General features: G+C 43.4%; 2 protein-coding genes across 3 annotated transcripts in view; both read right to left on the bottom strand.

The window, feature by feature from the left end:
- AGBL4 (AGBL carboxypeptidase 4) overlaps positions 1-19,572 on the bottom strand; it is a 736,988-nt gene that overhangs the window by 208,862 nt on the left and 508,554 nt on the right. The gene's annotated exons all lie outside the window — the stretch shown is intronic.
- Positions 6,123-19,572, bottom strand: part of BEND5 (BEN domain containing 5) — a 49,518-nt gene continuing 36,068 nt past the window's right edge. For both annotated transcript variants that reach the window (XM_017867522.1, XM_017867521.1), the window contains exons 5-6: positions 14,774-14,987; positions 6,123-6,643 (exon numbers count right to left, since the gene is read on the bottom strand). In XM_017867522.1, the coding sequence (XP_017723011.1) occupies positions 6,486-6,643; positions 14,774-14,987 (372 nt within the window). In that variant the 3' untranslated portion in view covers positions 6,123-6,485. The remainder of the gene's footprint in view (positions 6,644-14,773; positions 14,988-19,572) is intronic.

Here is a 19,572-nt window from a genome sequence, read left to right as displayed (position 1 = left end):
CAGTTGTTCCCTGTGTGGCTTCTCTGACGGCTGCTGCAACAAGGCCGATGGGGTCCAGTGTGACTGTTGGCAATATGGGCTCACTAAGGATTTCTGGGTGAACTTTAGGTGCCTATTCCAGGGGTGAGGAGGGTCCCTGGCCCAGACTCCTCACAGAACAATCAGTGTGGGGGTGACCCAGGCCCTGGATATTTATTACCTTCCTCTCCCCATTTCAGCACTGCCCAGATCAGGAACCCCTGTGGTCTGACACTAGGCAGCGGCCAAGGCCTGGGCTGCCTGAGCTCACCAGGGACAGAGCTGTCTTCCCAGCACTGGGACTGAGCCTTGATGACCCCAGGGTTTGCTTCTGCTCCATTGCTCTCCCTCCATCTGTAGGGTCCTTCACTGTTACCCAGGCCTGGATTGGGCCCCAGTCTCCTAACAGGTCTTTGACTTTTGTCATTTATTCATTCAATAACTCTTTAATGAGTGTGCACTATATGCCAGGTTCTGGGAATGCAGCAGTGAACAAAACAGAAACCAAGAGACTAAAGTGGATGGTGAATGGAATTATGATACAGTTTGTGAATTATTCAGATCAGGCACATAAGAAGAACAGAGAGAAATTATTCAGATAAGAGTAACAGAGACAAAGAAAAGTGATCACTTGGCCTAAGTACTAGTCAATACATCTGGTTATTGTTTGTTTATTTGGGGTGGGTGGGTGGGCATTGGTGAATAGGGAGGGGTTGGGGGGTCTTTTGTATTTTAAACACAACTTGTAAAGAAGATCTCGACCGGCTGAAATGTTGGGCTGAAACCAATAAGATGAAATGCAACAGGGATGAATGCAAAGTCCTGTATTTCATTTAAGAAATACACTTGAAAATTTTACACAGTTAAAGGGTGGGGAGGACTAAAGAGCTGTTAGGATAAAAAGGAGAGAAAAAAAGAACAAAAAGATTTCACATTTACTGAGGGCTGGAACTGGGGTAGAGTGGGGACTGTAGGTGTGGCTGTAGTCAGGACCTACTGACTGTAGGTCAGTATGATTACCCAACAACTGCACAATGAGCAGGGGGACTGGGGTTGGGAGACTTTAAGAAACTTGTTCAATTTCCTCTAATCTAATAAATAGTGAACGCAGGGTTTGAATTCAATGTTAGTCTCACTGGCTCCACAATTGATGCTCTTTCCCTTATAACACAATAAATGAAAGGGACAAGTATCATGTTAGCCAAAAAGAGAGAATAGGGGACTGGTAACATTTCCTTCACCACATACTGTCAATATTACCTTACTGAGCCTTATTGGCTCAATATGAGACAATTCTTTTGCTAAAGATGCTAATTCAAAGTCCGAGAGTGAGAAGTGACATCTTGCTGATCGAACTCTTCCTGGAGCACCAGGTCCAGTCCTGAGTCTCATCTACAGGGGCGGATCCATAAAAGAGCAACCAGGATGGTCAGAGTTCTCAGGATTAGGGAACTAAGAGATACCGAATGCCTGGAATGCTTTGTTCACATTATCTTACTTAACTCTTGACATAATCCTGTGAGATAGATATTACTATTCCCGTTGTCAAAATGGGAAAACTGAAGCTCAGAGAGGTTAAGAATTTGTTCAAGGTCACACACCACTAAGTGGAAGAAACAGGATTTGAACACATGGCTGTCTAAATCCACACTCCCCACTCTTTCGCATGTAGCCTTCTACACACGAGAAATGGTGAAGCAAAATTTGAGCTATTTATTAGTTGGTGAGGAGAAATGACAGTCACCTTCAACTCTACAAAGGGCTGTGAGTGGAAACATTCTGTGTGGCTTGAAAGAGAAGAATTTGAATGACTTTGAAAGTCTCAGGGAAGTAGATTTTTAGCTCAATGGAATAATATTTTACTGATGGCAATAACTGGATGGACTCTTGGGTAGGAATATGAATTCCTTGTGCTTGGAGGTATTCAAGCATGGTCTGGAATGATATTTGCTTACAATGGGGAGGAGATTTGGGTGGAAAACCTCAAAGTTCATCTTTGATCCTTACGTTCTATGAGCCTATGAAGCTGCCTGGCAGAAAGGGATCAATCACTTCAAAAGAGTGAAAATATCTATTGTCTATTTGCAGACATATAGGCAAAAATTATATGCCCAGGTTAACACATTGGTCCATGAGAAAACTAAACACAAAATGAAATGGATTCTGCTGAAATTACTTACAGGTTTTAAAGAAGTTTTCCTTTTCTACAAAGAAGTAGCCAAACTCTGGAAAGATATGCAGTCTTGACTATAATAAAATAAAACATAACAAGGTGCTATGTTTCACCTATTAAGTGGGCAAAATAATTTAAAAAGTGGTCATACCCATTATATGTATCAAGAGTGATAAAATGTCATTCCTTTTGACCAAAGTACAACCACTCTTAAGAAAACGAGGGAAAATATAAAGAGAAAACATTGTGAAACAGAAAAATCTTCATCTGGGTTTATTTATAAAGAGTCTAAAACTCCAAGGAAGTTGTAAATGGGCCCTTGGGTGGCAGTGAGTAGGGGCTGAGGTAGGTGAGGGGAGCTGGCAGCCGAGGAGTGAGCTAGTCAGCATGCGTGGGGGAAACCCCCCATGTACGGAGAACTATGGGATAAGAAGATGTCCAGAGAGCCAAAGGTGGGTATGAAAGCCTAGGTCACTGCGTACGGGGTCAGCAGGTTAGGAGGAGCACACTTCAGTGAGGAATGAACAGGTGTAGGGAGAGAAGAGAGGAGAGGAAGCCCAACATTTACTCTGACAGCCATTTAGCCCCTCTCTTGCTGGTGCACATTAATTACACTCTCATTACTCCTAATAACCCTATAACTAGACCTTATTTCCTCCATTTTGCAGATGAAGAAGCTGGTGTTAAGAAAGACGAAGTGACTTGCCTCGTCTGTTTTTAAGTGCTAGAGTTGGGAACTAAAGTCGCATGCATCTACCTCCTAACTCTAGCTCACTTTGCTCGTGTGTGTGATGAAAAGTGTGCAGCCAGGCCCTTCACAAACCCCTGATCTGTGGGTTAGGGCTTGGGCAGCTGACCAGGTGGTTTACTCAATTGCAGCTTTATGTCGGTCCACTTTGTGGATGTTAGAACTGATAGTTATGAATTTTATGGAGCAATGGTGAAACCTGTTAAATGCAAAGGGAAGGATACAAAGCTGACTATGTGCTATAATCACAGGTATGGAAAATACATATTTTCACCCTTGAAAAAAGACTACATGAGATATATCCGATTGCTTTCAGCAGTGCAGTTTGGAGGGTATTTCCTATTTTTGGCAATATTTCCATAAAGTAGTTTTCCACTATAATTACAGAAAAATCACAAGTTAGAAATGCCTGCAGGAAGCATACAAGCACCTAAAAGTCACCAATATACTTTCCTAAGCAAGGAAATAAAGCCAACCCCCATCTTTCTGTTTCATCTGGTATCAGAAAACTTGTTGCCGGGGCTTCTGAAGACAGTGCCCAAACCTCATTGATTTAGGTCCTGCCAGTTCAGTATTGACAGTCCTCTCCTACACAACTCACTGGCCTGGCACAAGAATCGAAAGAATCTAAGTGTACAAGCGAGGGAAATATCATTTGAGCCTAGACAGAAAGTCACCTTCTGCATTCTGTCCAGCTGAACAGCATTTGGTGGCCATGAAGAGGAATTCTAAACAGGTGTTACGGCAGTCTCAGTTACTTAAGAAGAAATCTACTCTCAATTTCAAGTATCCTCAGGCATATTAGAAAGACCATCAGTTTGTTGGCTCCCCATCCATTTTTTTTTTTTTTTAACATAGGGAACACTCTTATTCCTTCATTTTAATGAAGGTCTTCTAATGACTTTAACTGGTATGTTTCAAAAGTGACATCTGTGTTAAAATACACGTTCCCAGCCTCATCCCAGACCTACCCAATCAGGCTCTCCAAGCCAAAGAACAGGAAATGTGTATTTTAAGCACCTCAGCCAACTCTTAAGATTGTGCAAGTTTGGGAAACACTCTACCAAACAAAATGAATTTGAGTTTTTATATGTATTTGGATGTAATAAAACTGTGAATGTTTATAAGCAGTACTATCATTCCTAGTCCCTCCAAATGGCCTGAATTAATAAGACTGATTTCCATTGACTAATACTTAGGTTGGGTTTCCCCTAAACATATCCTGAGACTATGTGACTAGACTCTCAGCCTAGACCATAATTTACCACTCATCTTTCAGGAAAGAGGTAAAAGGGCAGGTTTTTCACAGACCTGAGTTCCGATCCAGGTCCACTGCTGACAGCTCCAGGATCTCGAGCAAGAAATTACTTAACCTTTTTTGAGCCCGTTTCTTCATTTGTATGGGTGTGAGAATGATGATCTTGCCCTCATATTACAATAACAAGGCACCAGGTACACAACAGAGGCCAAACCGTCTCAGCCTAATTAGTGTGTGAAGCCTCCTGATTACATCAGAATTGGCTCTTACAAGCATGATTCCTTGTTGCCTCTACTTCTGATTTCATTCTGCCTTCTATGCTAAGGATAATAACGAACATCTGCAAGGGTCTTAGTGATTTACAGAGACCTTTTTTCAGATATTATCTAGATTACTCTCCACAACAACCCTGAATTAGGGATCATTCTCTCCACACCAGAAGAAACAAGGCCCAGAGGTCAAGTGACCTGCTTGGAAGTGGCAAAGCCAGGATTTAAACCCAGATCCCATAATCTTTAACTGCCCTGTTCTCTTGAATATATGCATCAAACACTACACAAAGCACTTTCACATGTATCATAGCATTTTTATTGTAGTTATTTCCACAACTATTCCCCCATGAACCTAAAAGCACTTGCAAAGCAGGTACCATACTTTATCAGTCTTTAAGGAGAAATGCAGAGCCTCTGAGCAGGTGTTAGTATCTTTGTTATGCACGGAGAGAAAAGGGGATGAGCTCAACAAGGATGCAAAGTTTGTTCTCCAGCCTCTCACGCGCTCCACACAACTCATGCTCCAGCTTCCCCATGCCCTTAAATGAACATATTTTATCAAGTATTTATTGAACATCTACTAAGTGTCAGGAACTTTACTTACCCTGTGAAATGAGTTAACATACTATGTTAAACACTTAGAAAAGTCTTGGCACATATTAACGATGTTATTATTAACATTATTAAGTTATCCACACGGCCTATGAGGTAGGCATTGTTTTCCTCCTTATTGCTGATAAGAACTGTGAGAATAAGTTAACTGAGAGTCAATTAAAATAAAAGTTCTCAAAGTGGCAGCCACCTCTCCTACTTACTTCAGTGACCCTGAGCTTTTGGTTACAGACTACCAATTAATGGATGAACCATTAGAGAAACCAGAGGCCACTTTTCTAACCAACGGTAACAGCCAATAATCAGAAATGAGTAACAGTTGCTAACATTTATTGAACACTTACGTTATCGCTAATCCTAGTAGCACCTCTGAAAGGTAGGTATTATCTCCTTTTCGTGAAATAGAAAATGGAAACTCAGAGAGGACAGGTTAAGCCCAAAGCAGGCAGGGGAGCCAGGCTTGGAATCTAGACACATCAGCCCAAAGCCCTTGCCCTTTCTAATATGCCATGCATACTTCACAGGCATTACAGAAAGCAAAGTGCAAATCAACAGGAAGTTCTAATGTGGTTTGCCAGAATGTGTGCCAGGCACCTTAGAGACTCAGTAACTGAATAAATAATGAGATAAAAATTATGTAACTTGAAAGAACATTTGAGATACAAGATAGGATGAAAGAACTGATACCAGGTAACAGTGCCCCTAGTTCCTGAATGTAACCCTATGCTCATCTAACATTATCACCCTGTCTTCACCCCTTTACAAAGATTGATTCAAATTATCAGGGAAGCTGAATCTCAGATCACCTCGAGTGAGAAAGGTGATTGGTCCAAGATCTGGCCTTTGAAGTCAGAGAAAGATATCTGCTTTTGAGACAGACCTTCACATCTGTAGAAAGCAACCATATCTCTTAGGAATTTTCTCTCCTTCAGCCGGAATATTCCTCCCCTGAAAGGAAGGGCATGCCAGGTGGCACAACACACTGGTCACCTCCACTGTATATGTAATATACTAAAGAAATGAGGATAAAGACTATCTACATCAAAGAATTAATGAAACTTTATTATAGAACAAAATAGAGGAACAGAGAAGTCCTTGGATGGTAAAAATATCCATTCAAATCCCAGTCAAGTGACAGGCAACTCAGGCAACCTTATCCCCCTCCAAGAAGAGTGTTTTCCCCATTCCCAGAAGGACACCAGTGCCAGGCTGCTCCTGAGTCTCAGCAAAGCCATCTGTCTTCTTTGGAGTGTCCACACTCAGAACAAGCCGCTGACCCCAGAACCCAATGGATTCCTGCCCACACACCACCATGCATGGTGGGGTCTGATTTGGACGGCACCATCGCTCGCAAATCACATGCCACACAAGGAAAACACGAAAGCTTTATGAAAAATCCAAAGTTTATTGCAAATTGTATTTTGCTTCCCTTCGTTCTTCATTTTTACAGGATTTATTGATATCCATGATTTTTTCACAGATGTACTTGTTGACTTTGGAGAGTCTCTGTGCAATTTCAGTTTCATCCACAGTTTCTTGTGCTATTCTGTCATACAAACACTCTAGACAGGGAGAAGAAACAAGGCCAAGGATTAATGGTGAATTCGAGTAAAAACATTTTAAGGAGGGTAAAAGAAAATGTGCCTCTCAACACACATCCCAAATACCAGTTCATGTATCTGGCATAGCTATATTTTAAAATTTGCAACACAGAATGTACTTAGAAAAGAGGAGCTATACACTGTAAATGTACACTTTAAAAGTAATGATGAAGCGCCACGTGCCCACCGCTCGGTGGGGCAGGATACTATTGGTTCCTCCCAAGCACCTGGAGGCCCCTCCCCAATTCTTTCCTCTCCACCAGAGATAACCATTCTCCTGAACTTTTGCTTTTTTTCTTCTTTTAGTGTTAACACATGTATATATCCTTAAATAATATATGGTTTATTTTCCATTTTCAATCTTTTTATAAATGTACCCACTCTATGTATCATCCTGACTTGCTTTTTTTTTACTCAAATGTTACAGTTTTGAGGTTTACTCATGAAAAATGTAGTTGTAGGTCATTTTCACTGATGAGTAGTGTTCTATTGTATGGCTCTGTCACAATTTGTTTATCCATTGTATCATCCGTGGAAACTTGGTTTTGCAATTAAAAACACCCTGGCACATGCCTCTGGGGAATACATGCAAGCAATTCTCCCGTATCAGCCTAGGCGTGGACTTGCTGAATGTTAAGATGTGTGCATATGCAACTTTATTAGGTGATGCCTGGTAAATTGTTTTCCAAAGTGGTTGTGCTGACTGGCACTCCTAGCAACAGTGTATGCAAGTAGTACTGGTTGCCCCATTTTAATAGTACTTGACATTGTCACATTATTAAGGTTCTGACAATCTGGTGGGTGTGAAGCAGTGTCTCACTGCTGTGATTACTAATGAGGCTCAGTACAGCCAGTCTCTTTCTGAGTCCACCATTTGCTGTGATAAAGCAAAAAGCCAGCTCCAGACAAGGTCTGGCTGGAGCCTGATTTCAACTGACTGCCTAGCCTGGGGACCTGGTGCAAATCATTGCCCTAGATTCTTCACCTCATAAGTAAGGAAAACAAACTACAGAGCATTTTTTTTTAATGCTGCCATGAGGCATGTGGGATAAACATGTTGCCTTTTTCAAGTTGTAAAGAATACTACACCTGTATAGGGTTGTTTTGAGTATTTTATGTATTTACAACTATTAATTCCTAGGGCCTAACACAGTGTTTGGCACAGGGGCAAGCTTAAATAAATATATGTTAAATGACTGAATAAATGCTTTTCCAGGGAAACCTAAGGGAATACAAATATTGTGGACAGAAGAGGACTAGGGTGTGGGTGGTGAATGTACCATGGGAGTGTGTAATAATGGGCAAACCCCCTGGGGACTCTCTGAGCCTGAGTTTTCTCAACTAAACAGGAATGACAATCCAACCTTGAGGAATTGCCATGGAGAACAAACACAATCTTGTCATTAGCAAACCAGCTCAGAACAGGTAATTGTCTCAGAGATGCAGAATGTCAACACTAGAAGGGATCGTGAAGACTAACTTATGCTAACCTCTCCACTAACATATGAGAAGCCCGAGGCCTGGAGAAAGGGAGTAGGTATAGGGCAGAATCCACTGCTACCTCCCCATACGCTGAGCCCTTCCCTGGGCACAGAGCCAGCCAGTCTGCCTCCTGTTGCCATTCATGCTGCAGGTGCACCTCCCATAAGCGTTCTTTTTCTGAGGCACCTTTTTCTTTCCACCGAGAAGGGTTTTGCAGAGAAGCCTTTAAAAGCTTTTAATTGACCTCTACCCATCACTTCCTGACTACTCCCAAGCCTGACTAATCCTCACTTCATCTTGTCTTTCATCTCAGTCCTTTCCATAAGGACTGAGAGACAAGAAGGTAGGAGGCCCTGTCTCTTCAGTCCCACCTCTGCTATATTCATCATCCTTTTCAACCTATTCCACCTGTCAGTGACTTTGCTCATCTTTGCTTAAGTCCTTACCCTTCACCTGCCTAAGCTCTACTCATTCTTCCAGATTCAGCCTTCTTGAAACCTGGTGTCAGATTGAATTAGGAGACCCCACTCTACCTAGAACTCTGTGCTCCCACACCTGTCTGGGTTTTTCTCTCTGTCAAAGCATGAATCACAATCTAATAAAACTGTAACCACATTGTCTCCCCCAACAGACTGGGACATTCAGGCATTCCCTCTCTACCCCTAGGCCAGGAGAAAACACACCCATAGCGACTTTGTCAGAACCTGAACCAAATGAGGGAGAAAAACTGTGATGAGAACTGCTTAGAAGTTGAGATATTCATATCTGATTCTAACCCTAGGTGCTGTGCAACCTCTAGGGGGGGACTTCTCTGGGTCTCAGTTTCACTATCTACAGAAGTAGCATGTCAAACCAGAGAATCTAAGAAGATTCCCCCAGCTCGAAGTCTCTAATTGTCTGCAAGGTAATAATGGCAGGTAAAGTGGCAAAAGAGACAGAAGGAGAAGGCAGGAGAGTGGGCGTGGTGGCCCTTGGAGCCCCTAGCACTAATCAGGAAAGAGGTAGAAGGAGAAAGGTGCAAATGGAAGAAGGCTTTCGGAGGAGCCCCTGTAGAATTTCAATCATTCTCATTTCCCGTGGGTAACAGCACTGAACGAACAGCTTCTCAGGTTGATTAAAAGGCTTTCGTTAGATTCTAGATATTAATCACCTGCAGTTGCTGGGAACGTCTCCCTCTGCGAGGGAGCATTTGAGATTATTGCTTAATTAACAAGGTTTATAACAGTGCTAATGTGTCCTATTAAAAAAGTTATAAAAATTAACCAGAACGCAAAGCTGAGGCTCATTTAGAAAACTCAGACACTCCGCAAAAGGTCATTTGACCTTAATAGGTTTAACTGTCATTCTGGAGCTTGTCATTAGAGCAAGACTCTGCTTCAGTTCTCCTGCTTTTATCTTTCCAAAGCAGCATCAATGTTTGCCCCATCGCTCTGCTATCAGGTAAGGAATTATTTTAAAATCAAGAAAAAGAAGAAATCCTCACCAACTCTGTGAGCATAAAGGCTTTTCTACTTTTTTATATGGCAAATGTGACTACATGTGATAAAATCAGACAAAATAAATATAAACAATCTCAATCCAGCAGACAGCTTGCATGGGAAGAACCAGCCAAATGCAATCTGGAATAGCTCAAATAATTAGGCTAAAAACAGTGGTTATATCGTGGGATAGGAGACAGACGTCAAACCTGCCTGTCTAGTAAAAAAAAAAAAAAAAATCAACATTATATTTCAGTAATACAAGAAACCTCTGGCGACAGCAGGTAGCCTGAAAGCCCAGTTCAGCTTGGCTGTCTCTAATCAGATGTATGGCCTTGGGCAAGTCAATTTCCTTCTCATTCATGTACATAGCAAGCATTTGTAGGCAATAAGGGTTAGACAAGGTCCCTAGGAGGCAAAGATACAGTAAGAGAACTGAGGTAGGCACTGGGTGCTCTGAGATGAATGACAGACAGAAACATCGACCCACCCTAAAAGGTCAGAGATGATTTCCTGAAGGAAGGCTCACCTAAGCAGATCTGGATGGTAAGCAGCAGTTAGCCAGGCAAGGCAGCACAGATGGAAGGTAGGTAGTGTAACCTGTGTTCCAGGCATCCGGAAAAGTATCTGCAAATTCCCCAAGGTGACGGGGAACAAGGCTTGCTCAGGGAATACGGCAGTTCACCATGGTAATAACTTAGAGTGCAGGGGGAATACTGCTGAAAAATAATACTGGAGATACAGCCAGGAACCAGATTACAAAGGTGCTTTTCTGGCATGTTAAGAAGCTTACTCTTTAATAATGAACATTCTGAACAGGCTGTGACTGGGTGGTGGTCAAGGGATATCTGGTTTCTGAAGATTGCTCTGGTTACATAATGGAGACAGGAGTCTGGAAGCTGCCAGAGTAATGGAGGGGAGAAATGAGTGTGGGCTATGAGAAGGGCAGTAACTATGGAGAGATGCAGATGGTTCTCTCCACATTTGGAAAAAGGAGAGACATTTTAAAATGGCTTAGAAAATGAGGGAGTGGATCAGCAGTGGTTTAAGAGAGATTTGGGGCCAAACAGATGGGTAGGGAGGGATGTGGAGGAGTCAAGGATGAGGCCTGGGTGCCTGGCTGGTGGTACTACTCACCAAGACAGGGAACACAGAAGAGGCGAAGGCTTCACAGAGAAGGAGAGGAAGAAAGAAAGAGAAGTGAGTAGTGCAGTTTTGCCAATGTCATGTGGACATCTGTGAAGAGATAACCAGTGGGCACTTTGATACATAGATTAAGAAATCAGAAGTGTGAATTGAGTCAAATACACATTTGGGAGTCATCATCCATTGAATCAACAAATATTTATTGAGCGCTTACTATAGGCTAGCCCTGAACAAGATGCTCATAAAGTTTAATTCTAATGGAAGTGGGAGAAGAAAGAAAATTATCAAGTAAAAAAAGTAAATAGGAATGCTATGCAGAGATGTGGCAGACAGCAATGGAGAGGCTACTTTAGACTGAGTGGCTGGGGAGGCCTCTCTCAGTGACAGGGAGGGAGGGCATGCAGATCAGGAACAAGCGAGTAGGAACAGAAAGGACCTGGAGGAAGGCCTCCAGTGCTGCAGCATGGTGGCAAATGGGAAGTGTGGTACAAGATGAGGTCAGAGGCGTCCCAAAGGCAGATCACTAGGCCCAAAGGCAGATTATCTGTGATAGATGAGGAGTACGGATTTCAACCCAGAGCCAAGGGCACACTGAAGGCAATGGGAACAATAGGAAGTGAAGAGAGAAGCTGAGGAATGCTTGGTAGGACTAGAGAGAAGGTGGCTGGACACAGAGGAGAGGGCCCATCAAGGAGACTAAGAAATCAGAGAGGTGGGAAGAAATCCCCAGTGTGCAGAACAGGTTTCTCAGTGAAGGAGGAATGGTCGTGTCAAACAGTGCCAGTGAGAGTGTGAGAAACACACAAGGATTTAGTGATGAGGAAGTCACTGGGGACCTTGGTGAAAACACATTAAGCAGAAGGCTGGGAGGGGAAGGCAAATGGCAAGGGCATTAACAGGGAACACAGACAGCGGGTGTAGCCAGTCTTTCCAGGAGCCTGGATGTGAAAGAAGGGAGATATGACAGCAGCTGGGTGACAGAGTGCCCTTCAAGGAGGATTTCTTTGCTTTTGTAAGAAATGAGTGATCAAATATATTTATACAATGCTGGGAAGGAAACAGTAGAGCAGGAACATAACTGAAGGTACAAGGTACTTAGGAAGGCAGGTGGATTAAAATCCAGAGCGCAGATGGAGAGAATCACCAGCCCTAAATAAGGAACTCTTTTGGGACAGGAGACAGGAAAATGGAGGACATAGTTAATCTGTAGGTGTGATGCTTCAAAACTGTGGAAATTCCTTTACTTTCCTCTGTGAAAGAAGAGACAAGGCCTATCTCTTTGATAGATGTGAACTATCATATTTGGAAAAAGTAAAAAATTTTTAAAAACGCTTGGAAAATGAGGCAGTAGATCAGGGAGGGAAACTCAGACAACTTGTCAGATGATGCTGAGTCCCAGCTGGGGTTGAAGCTAAAGAGTGTGTAATGGCCCAAGCCACATGGCTGAGATGTGTTCTTCTACACTGCTGCACTGCTACAATCCTAGGCAGCCCTGACTATCTTAAGAGGCAAGACAGTTTCAGCTTAGTTTTCAGCTAAGGAATCTGAAACAGAGAGAGAAAGTGATTTACAAGAAATCACACCAAATTTGGTCAGGGGATCAGCTTGCGGGTCTCTGTGTTTCTTCTGTTCAACCTTCATTTACTGAGTGCCTATTATGTGCCAGACACTATGTTTGGCAATGAGGCCACAGAGATGAATCAGATACAGTCCCCAGATCCTTGAGGGAGATACACAGCAGATGATTTTATGCAATGTAATAATGGCAGGAACAGGCAGTTATCTGAAGATACCCAGAACCTCCTGAGTCACGTTCCAACAAGCATAGCAGAATTAGAAGTCGGTCACCTACCAGGCAGGGCAGAGCAGGGGTGCATCCCCAGGATGGCCTTTTTCTCAGGGTGACCTCCCAAATCAGGCTTTACCATTTCAGACAGCAGCCAGATGAAAGGTTACCTCTGATTATCCAAAAATAAGCGGCTGCCTAAATCAATTAATCCAGAGCCAGCCAGGCAAGGGAGGCAGCTATGTTATAGCAGAACAAGCCCCAGACCAGAGTCGGTGGGTGTGTGTTTGAATCTAGGCTCTGAAACCTTACAGCTTTGACCTCAGGCTGGTTGCTTACCCTATGTCCTGCCACCTTGAACTCCAAAATACACCCTAAACCTGGGCCTATTTCTCCACCTCCACTGCTGTGCCCTTAGTCTATGGCAGCAGCATCTTCCACCGAGAGCAGTGCATCGGTTTTGTAACTCATCTCTCCTGTGGTCACTCCATGATTGGAAGACCTCCACTGCCCTTCTACTCTAGCAAATCCAAGCTGCTTACTGTGGCCTTCCCAGCCCTACAAGACAGGCTCTCGCCCACCTCCCTGAGCTCACTCTCTCTTCTGCATCCCAGCCACATGGGGCTTCTTCACAGCCGGAGGACGCCGGCCTTCATACCTGCTGCTTATTCTGCCTGATTTGCCACCCTTCAGATCATTACAAAGATGCTTCTTCCACATCCAGATTGCAGCTCAAATGTCACCTCCTTAAACAAACCTTCTCCAACTACCCCAGTGAATGTAGCCCTCTCTGTCCTATCACACATCATATGAGCAAGCTCACAGTACCTGAAATTATTGAGCTTGTTCCTAGACGTATTTGTTGTCTGCCCCCAGAGTCCGCTGAAAACACAAGTGTTGACTGACTGAGTCTTACTTTCTTTATGAAAACATGGCAGAGCTGGACACTGGTCAGTGGGAGCACAGATTCTGAAGACAGCCTGCTGGCTCAGGTTCCTGGCTTTCCTGCCTCTAGCTGTATAACCTGGTCAAGTTACTTAACATTTCTGTGTCTCAGTTTCCTTGTCTGTAAAATAGGAATTATAATAGTAACCAACAGTAGGGTTGTTATGAGGATAATGAGTTAACATATATAAAAGTGTTTTTTAAAAGAGAACCATTTAACAAAAACCCCCAAATCCTGAAACACAGTAAGTGCCTAAAATAATTAGCAGCTACTGTATTCTCTTTGCTCCCTCTACACCACTGTTTGTCTCTATAGTTTGTGTTTTCTGTAGAGTAACTAGTTGTTTTTGTGTTTATCTTCCTTGTGAGACTATGAACTCCTTGCAGATGGAGGCTGTGTCTTACCCTTCTTTGTGTCAATACCCGGTAGAGGGCCTGGCAAAGAACGGATGGATGGAGAGAGGGTGGGAGAGAGGGAGGAAAGAAAAAACAGAGAGGACAAAGAAGAGAGGAGGAAGGAGAGAAAGTAGAGGAGGAAGGAGGAAAGGAAGGAAGGAAAAAGGAGGAAGGAAGGAAGGAAAAAAGGAAAGGAAAGAAGGAAAAGAGGAAAGGGAGGGAGGAAGGGAAATTCCAGAGTCCAGGATACAGCCCTATCTTTAGGGAGACAAATGACTCCCTGTCTCTTTGCCTGCCCTCCAACCTCTCCCAAATATCAGAAAGGAAGCCGAATGTAGTGACTACCAGCTGGTCTTCATCTCATTAACTGCTCCAGGCACAACGCTAGAACCACCAAGAACTGCGTCCCCTAGCCTTGACCTTTCCTGCTCTGGGTACACAGCAGCATTCCCTTCCCATCTCCATGCCTTTGTTCAAGATGCTTCTGCCTCCAGAAGTGCAATACCTCACCATACATATCTGTGTCTCCTTGTCTGCTGTACCCTTCAAGGCTCAGTTCAGTGACCCCGGTCCCGAGGAATTCTTCCCTGATTTTCCAGCTAAGGGTATCCTCCCATCCTGAGAACTCCTTTAGCATGCCATCTGTCCCTTTCTCATGCTAATTCCTTGTGGCATATAATCATACTTGTGTCCACAGCTCATCTGCCCTGGTAAATGTGAGCTCCTCTGGGACATCTGCTTGGTGTCCTCGGGCTCAGCCCAGGGTCTGGCAGGCAGAGGTTTCATAAGTAATCATTGAATTGAATTGTGCCTAACACATTCTTGACAGAGTCATTGTGTTTCCACTCAGTGACCTACCTCTGACGATGCTTAGTTTGTGAGGCGAGAGGGGTGGTTTAGGGACTGCATCTTTCTTTTTTTTTGTGGCGACTCCTGTGACGCTTCTGTTTTTCAGAACATCTGTTCCCCAAATCATAACTGCCAAGTTCTTCGTGTACTTGGAATCTCCTTGGGTTACTTGTAGCTGGTGCCATTTCTCCTCATCAACCCAAATCCCGCTTCCCAGATGGACCTGAGAGGAATAAGAACACCAGCACCTGTTTAGTCCGACAGGAGGGCAGTGGGAGGCTTCTCTTGTCCTTTAAAAAGCATTGCTGCACAACTGTAAGAGATTCATGTCATAAATATGAAATTAACTCTCTTTAAGGGTAATCAGAATAGCTATCATCTACTGAATTCCTGTAGTGTGCCAGGCCTTATTCTAGCGCTTTATATTTGCTATCTCAAATCTTCACGGCAATTGTGGATAGAAGGCATTGTAACACCATTTTCCTTTCAGATGGAAACACCAGGTTCAGAAAGGTGAAGTGACTTGCTGAACATCATTCAACTAGTAAGTGGCAGAGTTGAGATTCTACACTATACTTAGGTTATCGCGAGGCTGCTCGGAGCCTGATCAAATCTCAGGACACACATGCGTAACTTCTTTCTGTGTTACACTATGGAAAGATCCACCTTCCTTTAATGTGAACATTCTGGGACATAAACCTTCCTAGCATGGTGGTTCTCAACCTTGGGTGCACACAGGGGTCACCTAGGGAGCTGTAAGAATCACCAGTGCCAGCCGGCTGCCGTGGCTCATGCCTGTAATCCCAGCACTTTGGGAGGTCAAGGTGGGTGGATCACGAGGTCAGGAGATTGGGACCATTCTGGCTAACATGGTAAAACTCTTGTCTCTACTAAAAATACAAAAACTTAGCCAGGCGTGGTGGCATGTGCCTGTAGTTCCAGCTGTTTGGGAGGCTGAGGCAAGAGAATCGCTTGAACCTGGGAGGAAGAGGTTGCAGTGAGCTGAGATCTGCGCCACTGCACTCCAGCCTGGGAGAGAGTGAGACTCTGTCTCAAAAAAAAAAAAAAAAAAAAAAATCACTGGTTCCTGGGTCCCACTCCTAGAGAGTCTGATTTATTTGGGCTGGGTGTGGCCTAAATAATTCCAATGTATGGCGAAGTGTGAAAACCTCAGCCAGCTCAAGTAAGGAGAGCAGCTGCCCTGCCAACTGGAGTAGGGCTGTGCCAGTCCTTTCCCACCTCTGAGCTTCATTTCCCTACCTATGAAGTGGTAGAGCTGGATTTCATCTCAAAGTTCCTTCTGGCTCAAAACACCTATGATTTTAAACACAACCACAAGGTACCCAGTTTGATTCCGACAGCACAAAGAACGAAACACAGTCTTACGCTCCCTACGAGTTTCAGTGCAGAGCCAATAAGACACAGAATGTTCCAGCAATAAGCTACAAGATTTTCATGTGTTCTCCTTTCTGCACCTTTAGTAAATCTAAAAAAAAAAAATTAGTATAAAATTTAGATCTCACAACTCATTTACTAACATTCATCATTAAAAAAACAGTGTTCGCTTTGACACTGCTATTTACGTTGTGCTTCTGCTGTGTCTGTGAAGGGAAGAAATGGCCTCTGTCGGGACACAGGGCGGCAGCTGCTAACGAGCTAAACTTTCTAAGGGGCATGAGAAGGATCTGCCAAAGGTCCTTGTTTTCAGAAAGGCCTGCAGGTTGCCAATATCACATGGTCAGAGACATCTCTGGAGAGGTCCTGCTCTAAGAGACTGGATGCATACCCAACTAATGGTAGACCAGCAAGACCAATTGTTCAAAAAACAATTAAAGATCTTTCTACTACTGGAGTTTGGCTTGGGAAGGAAGGCGAGTACACATAGTTAGGCAGTCAGGTCAGCCAGCAAAACTTCTTCCTTTACCAATTACTGAAATTTTCTAACCATCAAGAAGAAAAAAAAAAAATAGCAACACAACCCACCCATGAATGTAAGTCAACAATCTACCTGCACATCTGACTTTACCTCCTTTTGCTCAAAAGATCAGACTGCTGCAGGCAATCAGATAACTAGATCCACCTGGCCTCTCTGTGCTGTAACCTTCAGTGCTGCAAAGCTGTTCATCCGCTCAGGAAAGATAAGCAGCCTTGCAGCGGGATGTGCTACCTGGCTGCTGGCTAGGCAACACGGACACCAAGGTCAAGTGTGGCCTTTCCTGCGCAGTTCGAACTGCAGGTGGGCAGTCTGTGTGCCAGACTGGGCATGCTGAGGACAAGTTCCCTGCTGCTCCCTGCTGGACCCTGCATCACTTCCCTTGATGACACCTGAAGCCACCCACACAAGCTTCCTGAGACAGGAGAAAAACAAGGAACTTTGAATTACATTAAATTCTGAATCAGAAAATCATAGAGATGGATGCCAACTTCAGATTTTTCAAAAATCTCTTCTTCCCCCCCACCCCACCCCGACCCCCTGGGCCTTGCTTTCCTGTGATCTTTTAATTTGTTATTCTTGAAAGGGAGACGAAAGTCCTTTTAGCCAAAGTTCTACAAGAGAAAAGGGGTACTAGTACTTTTTGAGTACCTATAATGAACCAGGTATTGTACATTCAATTTGTTTATTCTTCATAATGACCTTAAGAGATGAAAATAGGTAGAAATTATTTTCCCATTTTACAGATGTAAACAGAGATTCAGAGGTACTTTTTTAGGTAACTTTTCCTAAGGTACACAGTCAATTTTGGAATCAAGATTCAAACCCAAATCCTGAAGCTTCTGCTCTCCCTGTCTTCCTTGCTGCCACCAAGGTGGTGCTAATATAGATCAAAGACAGCAGACCTAACACATCAATGTTCAGTTAGTTTTCCTTTTGAGTTTTCTCTGTATCTGCCTGGCTATTTCCCACACCAACTTCCAGTGCAGTTCACCACTGCAGACAGGGAAACCAGGAAGACAGCCACGGATTGGCCTTTGCCTCCAGTCCTTGCCCCCTTCAACCTGCCCATCCTATAATCATGACAGATTAAGTTCCCTAAAACACCTCCTTCCTTGTTTGACTAGATGACTTCTGTGGTCTTTCAACTGTGTTTTTATGTAAATCCTCTGGAATTTTGAATGGCTCCCTGTTTCCTATCATATTTAATCCAACGTCCTTAGTCTGGCTTTGAAGGCCCATTAGAATCCATTCTGTTTACTACTACTTCATTCCCCTACTATATTCATCTATATAGTCCATCTATACTACAAAATTCCTGAACTTGTTCATTTCCTGCTACTTCCAGTGTGCTGTCACATCAAGAGGATGGGTGCTGGAGCGGCCAGCCTGGGTGTAAATCTCAGCTCTTCTACCTGCTTGCTGGTTAACTTGGGCCACTTTACTTTTCTGAGCCTTACTTTTCTCATCTATACAGTCAGCAGATCATTGCTACCTCAGAGTTGCTGAGAGGGTTAAATGAGAAAAGATATGTAAAGTGTCAGGAGGACAGCAACTGTTACATCCTTTTACCCCCTTTCCCCTCCCCAGGTTTCTGCTCCTGCCATTCTCTTGCTCGGGAATAAATGTTTTCCCTACTTTTTCTTAAGCCTGCTAATCTTTCAAGCCCCAGTCTAAAATTCAGGAAACACTCCTTAGTTACTGCAGGCCTAAGTTCTATCCTTTCTGAATTTCTAGCCCACTTAGAGCCTTTGCCACCTGATTCAGTCCTTCACAGTACATGTCAGTGGGGAGGGTCAAGGCTTTGCCTCTTCTGTCCCCTACAAAGTGATACGGGCTAGTCTGTACACAAAGCAGTAAAAAATCATGGGCATATTTAATGTCTTTATGGAACTGTTTTTCACTTCTGATGAGCTGCTGTTCCTTGGAGATGAAAATATTTTCTGACATTCACTCAAGTACAAGGCCAACTTTAGAGCACAGAAAGAAACGGGCTTCACTACGACCAATCACAGGTATATACTGGGGCATCTGAGACAAGGGCCCCTGAGGTTAGGGAGGCTCAAGGTCACCTGGAGCAATGCTCAGCTTTCAGGGATGTAGCAGAACAGACTGGTGAGAACACTGGCCTGGGAACCAGGAGGTCTGGCTTTCAGTTCCTGCCTGCCTCTAACCTGTTATATAATTGTAGAGGAGTCCCTTCTCCGGATATGTTTCCCTATCCATACTACGTATAAATTAGGTTATTTAAAATTTAATGGTCTTTGCAGCTTTATGATTCAATGAGTTTTTGAAATAAAACATTTTAGACAAAGAAACACAATGCACTTTACCCAAATCAGAAATTTGTGTGGCAAGCCTGATTCATGTAAACCACAGTATACTATCCAACCAAAGTTTTAGTGTTATATATCAAAGGAGGTTATTAAAAATACGGCATCTGGTAGGGGGGAACTTGATCAAAATATATTTATGTGAAAAGTTTTATAGGACAAAAATCATTTCCTACTAGGAAATGTATCCCATTCCAGTGCTCTAAGCCTTGCAGAGATTAAGGCCTCTGATTGTGCAGACAGAAGGAAGGGTTAGAGAGGACAGCAGAGCCAAGAACAATGAGGGCTACTTGGGGGATGTGGGAGATGCTGTTCTAGGAAGCTGCCATCATTTCCAGTGTGTCCACTTCCTTTCCTCTGCATTTAAAACTCTCTCTGCCTGACTGCCAATTAGTTGCAAACAAAAACCAGGTTAGTCTTATAACAACACACTGGCAAAAACCAGTGAAAAAACAAAATAGGCATTTTCAAGATTTGCTGTTCAACTCATGTGTAAAAATACTAAATGAGGTTTGAGAGACTCGTTTTCTGGGAAAAGAATG

This window comes from Rhinopithecus bieti, unplaced genomic scaffold (assembly GCF_001698545.2).
Source record: "Rhinopithecus bieti isolate Rb0 unplaced genomic scaffold, ASM169854v2 scaffold_3764, whole genome shotgun sequence".
NCBI classification, from domain to species: domain Eukaryota; kingdom Metazoa; phylum Chordata; class Mammalia; order Primates; family Cercopithecidae; genus Rhinopithecus; species Rhinopithecus bieti.
This window is presented reverse-complemented; position numbering and strand designations above follow the sequence as displayed.